General features: G+C 46.6%; 1 protein-coding gene across 1 annotated transcript in view; it reads left to right on the top strand.

The window, feature by feature from the left end:
- The first annotated feature begins 1,179 nt into the window (after positions 1-1,179).
- LOC116948932 (uncharacterized) overlaps positions 1,180-16,802 on the top strand; it is a 33,879-nt gene continuing 18,256 nt past the window's right edge. The window contains exons 1-2 of the mRNA XM_032966223.2: positions 1,180-2,660; positions 13,083-13,212. Coding sequence (XP_032822114.1) covers positions 1,754-2,660; positions 13,083-13,212 — 1,037 coding nt within the window. The 5' untranslated portion in view covers positions 1,180-1,753. The remainder of the gene's footprint in view (positions 2,661-13,082; positions 13,213-16,802) is intronic.

Genomic DNA, 16,802 nt, shown 5'->3' with positions numbered 1-16,802 from the left:
GCCATCGGGGTTAACCCAAGGGACGCGTTCCATTCTTTGGCTACCACTCCGTCACGATTCTCGAGCATCAAGTTGTGCTTTCCAGAATAATTCCAACCTGCTGGCGTCTGCCTCTCATTAAACTGGTTTAATATTCGTACAACCTACTTGTACGTTAATACTTTTGTGCTGTAACGATAAGGGTGACAACGCGCCGATGTGGCGAGACGTTAACTCCTGGTATGCAGGAGGTCATCGGTTTGATCCCGACCCTGATGCCTGTATATTTGGAGTCTGCATGTCTCTCTCCCCGTGGTCTTGTGGATTTTTCTCCGTATCCTCCGGCTTCCCCCCCCCCCCCTCCAAATTTAGAAACATGCCTTTAGAGTTTTTGGCTTCTAAAAATCCCAACAATCATAAGCCATTGTGTTGAGCTTTAATTTGCGGGCAGGTCGCTTCTGAAAAAGAGCGATATAGATCAGTGGGCCTTACCTGGCAAAACAAATGTATAGTTCATGATAAATTGCAAACAATGATGGGAATACATTAATATTGATTTACCTTGGCCTTACCTGGTTAATGTTTTAGTTTAAACGTGCCCAAGTACAAATAACATTTCATCATACCACCACTAGAGGTCACCTTTGGGGGCTATATTGTACCGCTTATTACATTTGTGTCGCCCTCTCTCCTCCCACTGCTAAACGACTCGATATATTGCCTCGTGTTCATTGTAGGGGGTGCCCGAGGGGTGGTTGCCGCCATGCTTCACCACGCTGCTCAGTACGCGTTGGTGAAATGGAGTGGCAAAGGAATCGGTTCAGATATCGCTCGCACGCCGAATAACATAAATCTACACTTGAAATTGTACGTGCAAAAGTGATACAATATTAGAGGGGGAAAAAACCACTTTCGAATGCCCAAAGACAGCTAGGTTATGAAACTGAATCAGCCTCTTAAAGATGAGATGTCTACAAAAGAGGCAAGTTGTGTTAATAATCAAGCCCCATAAACGTAGAAAGTGATTGGCTGCGTACGGTGCGAAAGAAGTTCAACATACAGTACATGCAATTGGGGTCAACTATGCCCCCCAATTTAAAACGCTTTCCAACTCGGGAGTTGAAATAAATAACAACGCAGTAGCTGCGCGTGCCTTCCTGTCTGTCTGCAACAGTTGGTGCACAAAGACTCCCGTAAAGATAATGAATCAATCCAACGTGAACGAAACTTCAGCCTAAACTCGTTTGAAACACGATTCAAACAAGAGGAGTGCCATCAGCCAAACGAATGTTTTGAGAATAGCCGCCGCTGTGGTCTATCACACCAATGTGCGCACGGGCTGGATCGGGCCGGGAGACACCGGCTAACGCCACGTGAATAGCTGAACTCCGATCCACCCACTCCCCTCCCCCTGTCATCCTGTCGGCGCCTGTCTACAGGTGCACTCGCTCGGCCGTCCAGGTATGAGCGCACTTCAAGTATCCTTTTACCGGCGTAAAGCACACAGCTCCGTCCGTCAAAACAATCCGGGGCCGCGTCCACCGCTCACTCGTCCACCGCAACTTGCGAACGTCTCAATGACGGCGAAAGACCTCGGGCACAACACTCGCGATCGACACCCGGCCACGGTTAAGGCGCGGCGCGCAGTCATCATCGTCACCGCCATCTCATCATACCGGGCAGGAAGGGGAATTGGAGGGATGCCCAACACGTACTCAATGGTGACCACGGTGCGCGTGTTTTAGGCTGCAGCCCGAGGCTCGATTGAAGAGCGATGGACATGGGAGCGAGACGGGAGCGCGCCCGCCACGAGGACGCGCGCGCCTCTTGCAGCGGTTCCGACAGCGCGCGCAGCCAGGCGAGCTCCGGCTCCCGGCACCGTAACGTGGAAGGGTCCAGCACAGGCTCTAGCAGACGCGCCAGCGCGGAGGGAGGCTGCAGTACAGGGTGCCGACATCCCCACGGCGCGAAGGGGTTCGGGTTATCTTCTGGATGTCACAACGTGGAAGGCGCTTGCCTGGGGTCGCATCAACACAGCCGGGGAGGGGAGTCTGGCTTTGGCTCTCGCTACCCCAAGGAGGACGGCGGCGTTAGCTGGGGCTCACGGCAGCCGAGCGCGGAGAGCTCCAGCCGACGCTCTCGCCTCTCCTGCGAGGAGGACTCCAAGCTGCGATGCCGACACCGCCACCACAACCACCAGGGCGGCGGCGGTGAACGCGACCGCGGCGCCAGAGGGGAACGAGGCGAATCCATCTCGGGGTCCGGAGGCACGTCTTACAGAAGCGACGATGACGACGAAGACGACGACGAGGAGGAAGATAACGATGTCGGCGGCTGTAGACGCGTCCCGATCGCCTCCTGTGCACCCTGCGACCACACGGACCTGTCCGCAATGAGCAGCAGCAGCAGCCACCACAGCGACTGCTGTTGCTGCCGGTGCTCGAGCGAGTGCAGCACGGAGCGCACTGGCTCCAGCGCCACCCCGTGCTGCTGCTGCTCCTGCTGCGCGTGCGGGGAGCAGCAGGGTCAGCTGCAGGGTCACAGCAGCGACTGCAGCAGCGAGCGCGCGTCGTGGCACACGCAGGGACCGGGGACTCCGACTCGGCAGGAGCGCGGTCACCGGCTGAAGGACGTCGGCGCGGGCGGAGGGGTGGACGGCAAGGACCACAAGGCTAAACGAGGTCTGGTGGTGTTGGTTGGTGGTGGGGCTGTGGTGACACTGTCGATGTGGAAAGCCTTAGGGTGGCATAGACATTGATACATTCGTGGCGAGCCGTCCACCGTGGCCCCCCTCAATGTGGCAATTTTTTGGGAACGAATGATATAGACTTTTTTAAAGTTTTAACTGTAGGAACTGCGCATTATGGATGAACGCATACTTTTCTACGGTTGCAATTAAATGCGTAAAAATGATCAATTAATTTCATTAGTTCATTAATTTCATTCCGAACGGCATCACTCTGTGGAGCGACGCCGTTAGCCCCATCCACTCCGCACGATACGAGGGAATTATCCAGGTCGGTGCCTCCTCTTTGCTGTGAACTACGGTCACCGCTGCTGATGAAACGTCTCGCCGAGTGGTCGTGAGTCGTTTCTATGTACAGTGAGTACGTTCAACATCATAACGCACAGTACGTAGGCAAGCGTGCTAATCGGAGGTAGCCGCTGCCTTTCTGACATAATGGTTTATCCTACACGTTGAACAGCTCTTTGTCAATCCGCTGCTGTATGAAGGCCTCCCGGCTCCATATTGTGCGTAGAGGTTGCCTTGACGATATTTCGCCAAGCTGGTAAGTGCTGGGTGGTGAACATGGGACATCAGTTCAATATTACTCACCACTGATGTTAACTCTGCCCGGGATTATAAATTAGTCTGTTGGGTTCATTGCACAGCGTGCTAACCACTCGGGCACTGTTACAATCCTGCTGAACGTTGTGATCATCGCTAACTATGATATAGTGACTTCTTTTTTCTTCATAACGGAGGAGATGACCCACGCCCGTTAATAATAATAATTATTTGTTTAATAATGAATGGGCCTTCCACAACAATGTTTCTCATGAACATTTGTATACACCAGGTGAACCTTCCAACCGATCCTCTTCCTCTGAGTCTCAGCAGCATGTCCATCGATTGTGCAGCACTGCCCTTCAAGCGCTGTCCAGGCATCGTGCGCATTCCGAGTGATATCCTCTTGTCCCTGGGGTATGCGTAACCCGGTGTGTTTTTCACCTCCAACAAAGTGGACTTGTTTTTCCTTGGTTGTACTCGTAATAATGTTGAACCCGACTATGTGGCCCTGTTTATTAACAATCATTCGATCGTGTCACGGATTTAATTGTTTGCTTGATGACGATGTCATGGACACATCTGTGATGGTTAATTATTTATCCGTTTATCTTTACGCCTTAATTTGTTCCATGCGCCTTGTGGCAAAACGTCCTCTAATGATGGTGAAATTAATAGGCAAGCGAGAGCAGGTTGAAATACTTTTGGAACATTGACCTTGATAATGAAAAAAAACACATACGTGTCTAAAGAGTAAGGTTATCACTTGGTGGTACATTACCTACTATTACATCTGGGTGAGCAACATGGACACTGAACATTTTGGAGAGAAAAAATGCTGAAATATTGTGGAAAGTAGGACAAAGAGGTGCGTGCTAGGAATTACACCGATAGACCGAAAGAGGAACACATAAATAAAGAAGCAATGCGAGGAAGATAATAATGACCTAATACAGTTTAGAGGGCTTGGGTAGGACAAGTCTCTAGAAGGACCGATGGCCGATGTTAGAGACTATTGATGAAGTGGTGTTTTGGGGGTTACATCACGTACATATATAAATGTGTCGTTAAACCCGCCAACACCAAACACAGCCAATTAGTAAGGTTTGTCACGTAAACAGAGCATGCCAATTCGTTACTGGTACAGCACAACCGGCGTACGAGTACAACGTTTCGCCGGTTCGGATAACTTCAGGCTTAGTGCTGCTTTGAAGCGAATCATCAAATAATACATTGTTTAAATGCATGCCTAAGAGGTCACCAAACATACATGGGAATTACCTGTACGCAGACAGTAACAGGTACTGCAGTTTTATTGCACGCAAACGACAGGAGGTACAAGAACAACGTGCGTGCATAATGTACGTTGATTGCCATATGAATAACCCAAGCGGCAATGGATGTTAATTGTAATTTATATGCATTCATTAACCCCCCCCCCCCTCGCACGTGAAGGGCTCACAAGTGACGTCATCACATCTATCTCTCTATTTAAGGAATTAATTTGGAGGATTTCTCCACAAATATGGCTGTCGCCTGATGAAGCTAGTTGTAATTACTGGCGAAACGTCGTTGCTCTCCAACACACCGGTGTGCTGTAATAGTGACAAATTGGCATGTTCTGTTTACGTGACAAAGCTTATTAATTGGCTGTGTCGGGTGGTGGCAGGTTAACGACACATTTATATTTACGCGATCTAACCCACCCCAAAAAAACCTATATTATGGATGATATTGGTCGCGAAAGCTTACGACGTGTTAAACTGATGGAGTCGCAGCTAAAGGGGGTTGTTGCATATCTTGTGATACGTTCATCGTGACGGTGGAGCGATGAGGTCAGCTCAATAGGAAGAGCTGGATAGATTGTTGCATCACGAGAACGTGATGGGATGGCGACAACAGTGGATATATATCATGGATGATGATGATATGTAATTGGGCGGAATGGCTACGCAGTGCTTAGGGCACTGCTGCTTATGAAGGCGGCGCTGAGTTAAATGCCTGGCCAAACAGAGCAGCACGGTGAAGGATGGTCAAACAACCTGCATGGCTGGACGGCGTGTGGAGGCCTTCACAAAGGGCTGCAAATTAATCGATTGTGAACATTTAAGTAGGTCATGCATGTCTTCTTACGAAATAGAACGTTAATAACAATGGGCTCTCACACCTGGTTAAATAGCCGATCAAATATAGCCATGTCCCTTGCCTCGTGGTGTTCATAAGCATTCCGTACTTACCTAATTCCCCCTTAACTCTTAAGCTTCACAAACCTTGTACGAGCATTACAAACACAAGACACTCTCACGCAAACTCTGAGGCAACTTATCCTCCTCCCAATGACGGTGACGATATGGTTTCAGTTTCAGTTTATTTATTTTGGTATAGCCCTGTGAGCCATTCGGCTCTTGAATCGGGTGCAACCACAACAAACAAAAACAACTAAAACACGAACAAGAAAAACATCTTAAAGTGACTATGTGACTGTGCAAACAGAAAATCCATGAAAAAACCAGCAAAATATTCCTGAAAAAAGCACCGTACACCAACGCTGTGTGCAAAAAATCCCAGTGGGATGCAAGTCAAACAACAACAACCACACGAAAACTTAGATTAAGGCCATCAGTCTAATTCCGTACTACAATAAAACAAACATGTCCAAACCAAAAAAACGTTTTCGAAATCACGAAAAAATAAAGCCATAATTGCAACGTAACAGTGATCATAGGGACTGTGACCGAATTTTTACAATAAACTACATAAATAACATGTAACACCAAATCCTAGAGCCATAGCTGGCTGCATGAGTTAATCCACAACAACAGAAGCATCAGTCGGAGTATCAAGTTTTTCAATGCACCTTTAAGATCAGCACGCTAAATCAAAATACAGATAATACTTTGCAGCGTCATCCGGAGCGAAACATTTTATTTTATGTTACGCCACTGAATAGCAGTGGCAGCTTGGGGTGTACAACTCCTCTAGAGCAGTTTTGAGTGAAGATCTCATTGGTACCGATTCAAGTTGCAGTTTACTGGCAATAGCATTCCAGACCCTGGGGGCATCAATAGCAAAGGCCCTTCCTCCAGTTGTACGGCCATAGGGAATGTGAAGCTGGTAAATGAGCGAAGACCTGAGGTCAAATTTGTTTTTTTAAACAGAGAGGAGATCCAGCAGGTAGTCTGCGGATTTTTTTGTAAGTACATCGTGAATAAATACGATCTGGTGCACAAGCTGTCGAACATTAAGAGATGTTAAGTTTGACCCAATGTAGAGATCACAGTGGTGAGTTCTATATGGGCAGTTCAATGTAAATCTTAAGGCCGAGTGATAGATGGAATCAAGCTTCTTCAGTACAGTACTTGGGGCTGATTTATATACACAGTAGTCAAGTAGAGGCAGTATGGTAGCTTTTATCAATTCCATACGGAACATTGGGGGGAAGCATTGCTTGTGTCGATACAGAAAACCAATTTTTACTTTTGTCTTTTTACCAATATAACCAATGTGATTTGAATCCAGGATGACCCCAAGATACTTATAGATCTTGGCTTGCTCTATTTGATAATTATTTAAGGAATGTAATTGGGGAAAAATTACTTCCTGCTTTAGTCCTGGTGACAAGCATAGCACCTTGGTTTTGGAGGTATTCAGGACTAGTTTAAGAGCAACTAGCTGAAGTTGTAGTTTGTTGAAATCACCCTGTAGCTTAACAATCACGTCATCCGGAGAGCGACCAGCAGTAATCAGTATCGTGTCATCTGCAAAAAGATTTACCCTGGAATGATCCAGGTCAGTGCCCAAGTCATTGACATAACGAGAGAACAAAAGGGGGCCGAAGGTGGAACCCTGTGGAATCCCTTTTGTTATCTTCACACTGTTTGACCTCCAATCATCTGTGAATAAAGTTTGGGTGCGAGAAAAGAAGCAATTTTGTAACCATTTTACTACGTTTTCGGAAAAACCGAGGCAACTTAGTTTACTAAGCAGGGTGTTGTGGTCTTCTGTATCAAGAGCTTTGGACAGGTCTTGAAAAAGACATCCTGCTTATTATCAATGCTACTGTAAATGTGATTCAGAGAGTCTAATGCAGCAGATGTGGTGCTGTATTTTTTTTGGAACCCAGATTGTTTTAGATGCAGTAGATTGTTGGTGGACAGGAAACTGTTCATTTGGTAGGTCAATCATTTTTCAAAATTTTTCATCAACGGGGACAAAATTGAGATAGGTCAGTAGTTATTTGGATCATCTTTATGGCCCCCTTTGTGAAGTGGACGGACATAGGAATGTTTCCATTCTAGAGGAACTGATGCTTCTTTGATGGACAGGTTGAAAATATGGGCTATAGGTTTGTATATTAGGTGACCAACAGTTTAGTAGAGCAAAGACGGGAATACTATCTGCTCCGGTAGAGGAGGACCCTTTGAGGTAGGACAGTTGTTTCAGAACATTACTTTCGTGGATTGGCTGGAAACTAAATTCGTTTAATGTTTGGACAGGGGTGTAGGAATTTGCATGAGCAGGGGTGACTCCCAATACATTATCAAAAAGATTACCAGCTTCAGAAAAATGAAGGTTAAAATTGTCAACTATTTTTTGGGGATCTGAAAAATATTCCCCATTTCGGTTAAGCTCAACGGGTAGATTGTCTGTTTTGGATGCCTTTTCGATACATTTGATTGTTTTCCAGAAAATCCTGGCATTTCCATGTGATTCCAGGAGAGTGGAGGAAAAGTAGGCATTTTTTGCATGCCGTATTTTTTTGACGCATCTATTCCTTAAAATCCTGTATTCTAGCCAGTCATTGACCAAATTACTTTTCTGAGCACATGCCCAAGCCTTGTCCCTAGTTTTCATGAGCTTTGTAATCAAAGGATCAGACCATGGTGGGCGGTTGCCTTTAGTTTTAAATCTAACCAACGGAGCATGTTTGTTAAGAATTTGGAGAAACGTGTACCTGAAGGTCTCCCAAGCCGTAGTCAGGTTGGGGATATCACAGACCTTGTCAATATCCGAGTGAAGCACATCATTAGTAAATGCCTAAGTGCTGAAGTGTCTCATAGAGTGCTTCGCAACCAATTTAGGGGGGGCTTTGGGTCTGGCTGATGATCTCACCCCAAAAATGAAGGAGTGATCACTAAGGTTATTACCCAGAACACCAGTCAGTGCGAAATTGTGAGGGGCATTTGTCAATAGGACGTCAAGCAGAGATGACTGTCCCGGATTTTTTAGGTTGGGTCTTGTGGGGACATTCATTGATTGAAACAGATTAATGGTGTCTTAACACCATTCTTCACAGTCACTTCCGATTACACTGCAATCGCATACTTTGTTGTGTTTTGCATTTAGGTACAACATAGCCCTCGGCCCCTTGCGGCGACTTTCAGAAAGCGACGTGCATCAATGCGTGCGCAATTTGTAAGGCCGCGGTGACACAGAGTTATTTCATTGTAAGGTTATAATCCCTTGTTCATCATGGTGTCCTTTTTGCTTTAACGTCTCAACAGCGTTACGGAGATCGCGTGATGTGAAGGTTCTGCCTTTGTAGTGAGGGTTGTAAGTTGATGCTGAGGAGGGGGGAGGAGGCGCCTCGCCCCCCCCCCCCCCCCCCATGTGGAGTGACGTCACCCGCTAATTAATCATTTTAATGGTGGGGGTGTCCATTTGGAAGACGTCACCTCTTCATGATTATTAATGTGGGGGGGATGTTCGATGTGGAGTGACGTCACCTGCTCATGATTATTAATGAGGGGGGGTGCTACATGTGGAGTGACGTCACCCTCTCATGATTATTAATGAGGAGGGGGGTGTTTGGAGGACGTCACCTGTTCATGATTATTAATGAGGGGGGCTGGCCGACGTGGAGTGACGTCACGCGAGGGACACACAGACACTCTTGGCTCATTATATTGTGATATAACAATGGGGTAGAGTTTTGGTAAGATGTGGCCTAGTTAAAAGAGAAAATGCCTTCTGGAAGATAAATATTTTGAGGCAGAAGGACTTGAAGATCCCAACTGAACCGGACTCCGTGACTGCCTTCGGCAGAGGGTGCCACAGTCCGGGTGCCACCGAAGCCACGGCCCAGAGATCACCCATGGACTTGAGTTTTGTCCTGGGGATGCAGAGGAGATCCAAGTCCACCGACCCCAGTGTTCTTGTTGGAAAGTAGGGGCTCAGTAGCAACTCCCGGAGGTGCGAGATCATCCAGGGCCTCGAATGTGAGGAGTTGGAGACCTTGAACTCGATACGGAATTTAACCAGCAACCAGTGAAGTGATGAAAGCAGAGGGGTGATATGTTCTGAACGATGAGATCGGCCCAGATCACTGGCTCGATCTTCTTGGTGTCACAGTGGAAACGATGGCCAAGTTTCTCAACTCCTCCCGTCTCTATTTGCACAGATACATAAATTGGTAGCCCACAATTAGTTAATCGGCAGGTCGCGTGTGGTGGGGTCAAGTGTGGGTACTGCCAACTCTTCCACGAGAGGTCTGGTCAATGTGGAAGAGTAGACCAAACGTACCCTCGAGAGTATCTCACTGGAGCTCCCGATCATTGGAGGCACTTCTATTAGCAGTGGTGTGTGCAATTGCAGGGCTGCACCCTAATCTTTTTTTGCAATCTTACTTCAGTGAGTAGAAATATACAACCAGGTGGAATTTAAAAGACTCCTTTTCAGGGGAGACCTGGCTGGGTCACGAAAACAAGTAGGCCAACACTGAATAAGAAATACACAACACGTGCAATAAACGTCAAGCACACATAATACACAGGTATGGACACTTGCCAGAATAAAAACAAAACGCTGTGAGATTAAACTTGACATAAGAACTTCACACAGAATGCTCAGGAAGCAGTCAGCACCAGGCTAATTTTCCCTGGTGGGGAGACAGGTTTCCACCAATACATTTGTAACGACTCGACGACAGTTATATGAAGAGTCACATTTATTTGAAGACTTCCACAAAAAGGGACCCTAGGCTTCGTGCTTGTCTTCCCGCTTGTATCTTCCTCCCCACGTCCCCACTCCTCGTGCTCTCCCCTGATATCTCCCTGAGCCCCCTTTCTCGAAACTTCCTCTCCTTGTTTTTACCTCTAGCCGATCTCTATCCTTTCTCTTTAACGGATCCTTTTTGTTTTCCCGTTCCACCCTAATTCTCCAAACCCTTTAAAGTCTGCCTCCCGACCAATCACTGTGGAGGCCTCTTTCTTCCAATCGGAGACTTTTGGTTATTTTTAAATAGCCGTTAGGCTGCATATGGCTTGGGATTATTTTTCGGCCATTACACATTTTTGCATGCTTCTCCAAAACCTCGGTAGCCCGAGCCTTCATGAATCCTAGCAGGGTGCGGCGACATACAATTGTAAATCCACAGGCTTATAATGTGGTCGGAAGGCCGGTGAGATCCAATGTACGCGAGACATCCCATGCAGACCGCTGACTTATTTGTAAGGACACGCACGTCCTGTTATGCACTCTTTTCTCTGCGCATTCCGCGCTACTCCTATGGTCAACAAATAATTGGTCAAAATACCGTACACCCAACGGACGTCTTTAAACTTTCTGGGATAGACATCGTTACTGCATTCCAAAATGCAATTATGTCAGTGCACAATCCTTTGTCAAAGCCACTACTGGATGAAGGCCTCCCCACACCGTGTCTGAACATACTTCGCCATCTCGGTCAGTGAAGGTTAATGAAGGGAGTGCCACGGGACGGTTCAGGTATCACTAGCCACTGGTGTTAAGCATGGCAAGGCATCTGAAGTCACCTGGCTCATTGCGCAATGCGCTGATCACGGTACCACTGCCTCCAGCATACTGACTATTATATTCGATAATATATAATTCATCATTAAATATAATATGCGATAATCAGTTCTGTATCTGACACATTTTTTCACAGGCGTGGGAGGAGTTAAACTGACCTCTGGCAAGCTGGTTGGTGTGAATGTGTGTAGTTAGTTCAGAGGAATTGCCTTATAAAGGCATGGCAGTGGCTGAGTTGGAAATGATGCCCATGTGCCCAGATGCGCAATCTACATGTACAATGATAGTTATTTTTTGGTTCTTTCGGTAAAGTCACGTAGAAAGAAAAGAAAATAAATAATAGAATACGACGTTTCGATTGCAGCACAAGCAACCGTCATCAGGTGTGAATGAATGCAAGCTCGGAGAGAGACACATATACAGAGAGAGACAAACACAGACACGGAGAGAGACACACACAGAGAGAGAGAGACACACATGGGGGAGAGCCACTTAGAGAGACACAGAGAGAGAGAGACACACATGGGGGAGAGCCACATAGAGAGACACACACGCAGAGAGAGACACACAGAGACACACAGAGAGACAACGCCTCTGTGACGAGGCATTATATATAGAGAGGGGGGGGGGGGGAGCAGAGAAATTAGCATGTCAATGAGAGCGGTATGGGGAGAAAAATTGGAAGTTGACAAATCTAGTAACATTTAGAGAGCGGCAGGGGGAGAGAAATTGGAAGTTTGAGAAAACAAATCTAGTAAACTTAGAAATGTAATGCAATGCAACACAGAGAGTCGGCTAACACAACAGTTAACACTTTACCTGGTTGATTACGTTCTTCCAAAGATTGCTAAATTTGAAGTTTAAGTATGAGTGGTGTGGAAATCCTCCCCGTAGAGGTGGTTCATAGTAGTTCGTAGTTCACGCCACTACTGGCATAAGGTCTCCACTCATGAAAGCTCTGTTGGGTATTTTGGCCTGAGCTTCCACGCTGATCAGGCGTCTTGGAAGTACCCACACTTTATCCTACCACACACCACCTGCCGGTCGACTAACTGTGGTTAACACCGTTTATACTGCTGCGTGGACGGAGGCTGAGAGATTTAAGATACTTCCCGTAGTATAAATTTGTCCCAGCGGCGACCCCTGGATTATGATGATGTCGATGATGATATCTCCGAAAATGAACAATCGTGAAAATAGCTAGATTGCAAGATCCCACCGGTGTCCGTCTGGTACTCGCCGAGATGCAATGGCTCCTGGTTGCCGAGCGAATACATTATAAGGTCGCACTCATTACACCCACAAGGTGCTTGCCACGTATGGACCACAATACCTTGCTGATCCCATCACGGGAACTCCGGGCATGCTCGCAGTAGCGTTTGGCCGACCATCGAACAAAGACGGCCACTGCATCGCGCTTTCAGATGTGCTTCTGCGGCCGTCTGGAACGCTCTTCATTTCGATCTAGGAAGCCAATTGGAGCGATGCACTTTTGAATCTAGATTGAAAACTCGTTTCTTTAGAACCGCTTTTTTGTGTTTAGTTTGTTGTCCTTCTCCCCGCACCTCCAATTATCATGGTTGGCTACATATGGTGCGAAAGAAGTGCAGCACGCATATATACAAAAATAAACAAGTTAACTCCTTTCCAATATAATTTGATATGTATATAGAGCGCCTTCACTCAAAGCAATTACCATAGCTTACAAAACGATGACAGAACGGAATAATCTCGTTGACAGGGGCGTGCTACAAAGGTCGAGGAATGAGTGACAGCGCTCGAGGGGTACTTAGGGATCACGAAAGGGCAGGGGAGAGACAGGAAGGAGTGGAGGGGCAAGGGGAGGGAAGAGGTAGAGAATGGGCAGTAGAGAAAAGGTGAGGCTTTAAGAGAATCAGAATATTTATTAACACTGGAGGAACCCGATGAGCTATGAACTCGTTTTCACAGATGTCCAGCATTTTCACAGATCACCACTCGGAATGGAAGGAGGTTCACATACGCGCACCTGATGTGCATGTGTGTGTGTGTGCATGATGCGTAGGAAGCGTGAGCAGCTCCCAGGACGACCAAGAGGCGGCTGGACGCGCAGTGGCGTTGGTCATCAATGGGGCACGCCGCGGCTTCGTGCCGCTGTGCGTCGACGTAGCCGGCCTCCTCCGTTCGCAGCGCAGGTACCAGCGCCAGCGGCACGCCGGGGCAGACCCATTGCTCTCACTTTGGTGAGCAGAGCAATCCTTCGCGATCCATGGGGCAGATAGCCCGTAGTAGGTGTCCACTCCACATTTCGTCATTTTTTTTCCCACTTTCCTCTGTCTTGTGCATATATTGCTCAAGTAAGTGGAGGCATCTTTCTGGCATGAATCCCTTATGTGTCGTCGTTGTCAGGCCATTCTCTGTGAGGTATTCCTCTCTTTCCGGTTTGTCTTCCATTTTTTTTCCATTCAGCACAACATATATGTCCAAATAGTGCCAGTTTCCCTCTGAAAATGCCGGGGGTTAGCGAGTCCACAGTTGGCTAGGGATTGCGGTACGTTCCTGTTCACGAGTACTCTGCGTTAATGCTTCCGGATTTACTGGGAGGCTGCACCGGTATTTTCCCCCTTGCCTCGGTCAGCCCCACCTGCTCGTGCATAGCCGCATTGACCAGCGTGATGAAGTACGGTCAAACAACACCCCTCGACCAATACGTGTAGGGGAGACCTTCATCCAATGGAAGATGGACAATGGAGTGTGTGTTATTATAATTCTTAATAAAAACAAACACTATAATATTAAAGTCATTAATCATTATGGCATACTATTGAATGGTTGCATACTAATATTCATGGTGAGATTGACATGATTATTTTAAATATTCATGGCATATGACCCAGTTGATAAAGCAGAAGGACTCTTGATCATGAAATACCTAATGATTTACCATAGCACGCTGTCTCTACATAGACACGTGCATATACTTTGCATATACACTCGGGTCCCTACGTATCTGCTTGGCAAATACATATGTACATTATTCCATCTTTGTATTTTTTTAGCACATGACACACTTGTGCCAACTTGCTGCTTCCAGCATGCATCTCGGTTTTGGCACGCATTTCACACCTCCGATAACCACGTTTGGCTACGTACGGTGCGAAAGAAGTTCAACATACATACATACATATGGTACGGTGCAATGGGCACTCGAGTATTTAGCCTGAAAGACTTTGCAGAGATTTCTATCAGCATACCCCCTTTCCAAAGCATTGCATGGCATGAGAAGCATCTCATCGCAAGCGGCGGGCTAAATAGACCTTTCACATACCCATGGTGGCTGAAACATTGCTTTGCATTTCTGCCTCTTAAGATTTTAAAGAAGCAAAGTATAAACACGGTTTGCGAAAGAAACTAAAACGAAATGGGAACAAGAGGGCAGAAGTTTTGGCATGTCATTGTGTCTAAGCGCCATTGTGAAGACTGACGTCTCAGTTACTAAAGAAGGTCAACATGACATGCGGGAAGTATTTTAAGTTGTTACTTTAGTTCTGGGGGTTACCGCCGCTGTGGTGCAAAGGTTCGCACACCGGACTTGCAATCCAGGTCGTCACCGGAGTTCGATCTTCCGGTGGGTGCAACAGTTGAAACAATTAGACAACTTTCTTAAATCCCCCCTCCCCCCCTCCTGCCACAGTTCTGTTTCGTCAATGCAAGTCATTCATTCGCGTTCAACCTGACGCAAGGCAGCAACTTGTTTTTTTTGTTGCCTCTCGTTAAAATAACACAAAACGGACCAGACCCATTTGTACGATGTAAAACGCCAACAAAATCAAGTGCCAGACGAATGGCACACCGCGCATCGGGGACAGGGTAGGCCGTATAAACCCATGCCAATGGTGCCATTTCCTCTGCCGCTTGAACCGCCTGCGTCTCGTATGGGCCGCGTGTTACCTTCACCGTGGGGCCCCTTTTGCTGTGTCATGGGGAGATGCTGGTCCAGGCATTAACCGAGGAAGCCAAGGAATGCAAATTACCCAGGGCCATCTCTCATCTGGTGGCGTTGAAGCCAGCGTGGGCACCTGCACGTTCATTCGCTCTCTAACAACCCAAGCAGAATATAAGTTCGTTGTTGTTGAGCGTCGGCATTTGGAGAGAGAGAGAGAGAAAAAAATCATTGGAGTTTTCTTCAGCATAAAATCAGCAGGCTTTGTCATACAGACGTTACACCTACAGTGTATGCGTAGGGTGGGTGGTGGCAGTGGAGCTTTGCACACAGCAATTTGAACCAGACGACCCAAGTTCGATTACAAGGCTACGCCTAACATTGCGTGGTGTCTGAACCAGTCATGCCTCTCACCCGCTTCACTAACCCGCACTGACCAATGTGAGGAAGTATGGTAAAACAAAAATTCCCATGTCCTACATGGTGTGTGAGGAGGCCTTCATCAAGCAGTGGATTGACAAAAGGGGTGTAAATTATTGTTCTGATATGTAGGAAAGGCCTGCATTTAATTGCTTTTATAAACTAATATTTAAATCATAATACAAGTTTTTTTGGGGGGTTAGGTCGCGATCTAACCCAAAAAGCCTGTATTTTGGATATTGGTCGTGAAATCCTACGTATTAAACTGAATATTTAAGTCAATTGGCCAATGGGCCTTTTGAACCAGACGTGGATATTATTAAATTCTGGTGATGAAACAGACACCGTCACAGTTCATGAATGCATTCATAGGCTTCATTCTACTCTTCGGTTCTTTCGGTAAAGTCACGTAGGTAGAGAAAAATAAAATAAAAAATAATATATCGGGACGTTTCGATCGCAACACAAGCGGTCGTCCTCAGGCGGAAAAAGTCTTCACCCTGCTTGTACATACGGTGCGAAAGAAGTTCAACACATGTACATATATAGGGGGTCTCTCACACACCCATTCTTCTGGTTTTGCTCGTCCCTCTCTTAGCTCTCAACAGGGCCATTCTTTAAGATTCCATTCTTGGCAATGACCGTTCTGGGGTCTATCTCCTCTAACTTGGATAATGTCATCTTCAGCTTTCAAAATTGGCCATAATTCCTGCGCTGATGACACTCAGCACCGCACTTCCATTGGCTCCTGTGACCCAACCCGGGTGTGTTACTGTCCCCGTCCTATCTTGATGCAGCCTCAGCTTGAAAATTGGACTCCCTCCTGGTATGTTGAGTTCTCACGTCAGACGTGGTGCGAAACATCGGGAATCATGGCAACCCAAAAGCACATCGGATAGTCATCCTGATGTGTGGTAACACGCAGATGCTTCGTATATACAACTTGCGTGGCAAATGTGTGTGTTTTAACCCGCAGGTGATAACCCATTGAGATGAATCCTGTTTTGCAAGATAAAACTTGCAAAACAGACGTACCTTGCAATTACACATATTTTGTGTTATCACAACCATCTTTACATCATCTTGTAAGTGAGGACATTGTAAAACGTTCCCTGCTTCCTTCAATGAAGGCTGATTTGATTGACTGTCCTGAAAGAACAAAACGCAACTCGAGGCAAGTTATTTGAACAACTAAATATTGGCTGACTTGGCTGGCGTTGCTCGTGGCTGCAAGAACATAATTGCAGACAGTGATGGACCTATCCCGACTCACAAGGCCTGACACATGCTCCTAAAGAACACTATAATCTTATTATTTGGGTCTTTCGGTCAAGTCACGTAGATAGGTAAACAAAAAGAAAAAAAGAAAAAACTATGACGTTTCGATCGCAACACAAGCGGTCGTCATCAAGAAATTGTGTC

Source organism: Petromyzon marinus, chromosome 2 (genome assembly GCF_048934315.1).
Source record: "Petromyzon marinus isolate PM22_M1 ecotype Great Lakes invasive population chromosome 2, UKy_Petmar_22M1.pri1.0, whole genome shotgun sequence".
In the NCBI taxonomy this organism is placed as follows: Eukaryota; Metazoa; Chordata; class Hyperoartia; order Petromyzontiformes; family Petromyzontidae; genus Petromyzon; species Petromyzon marinus.
This window is presented reverse-complemented; position numbering and strand designations above follow the sequence as displayed.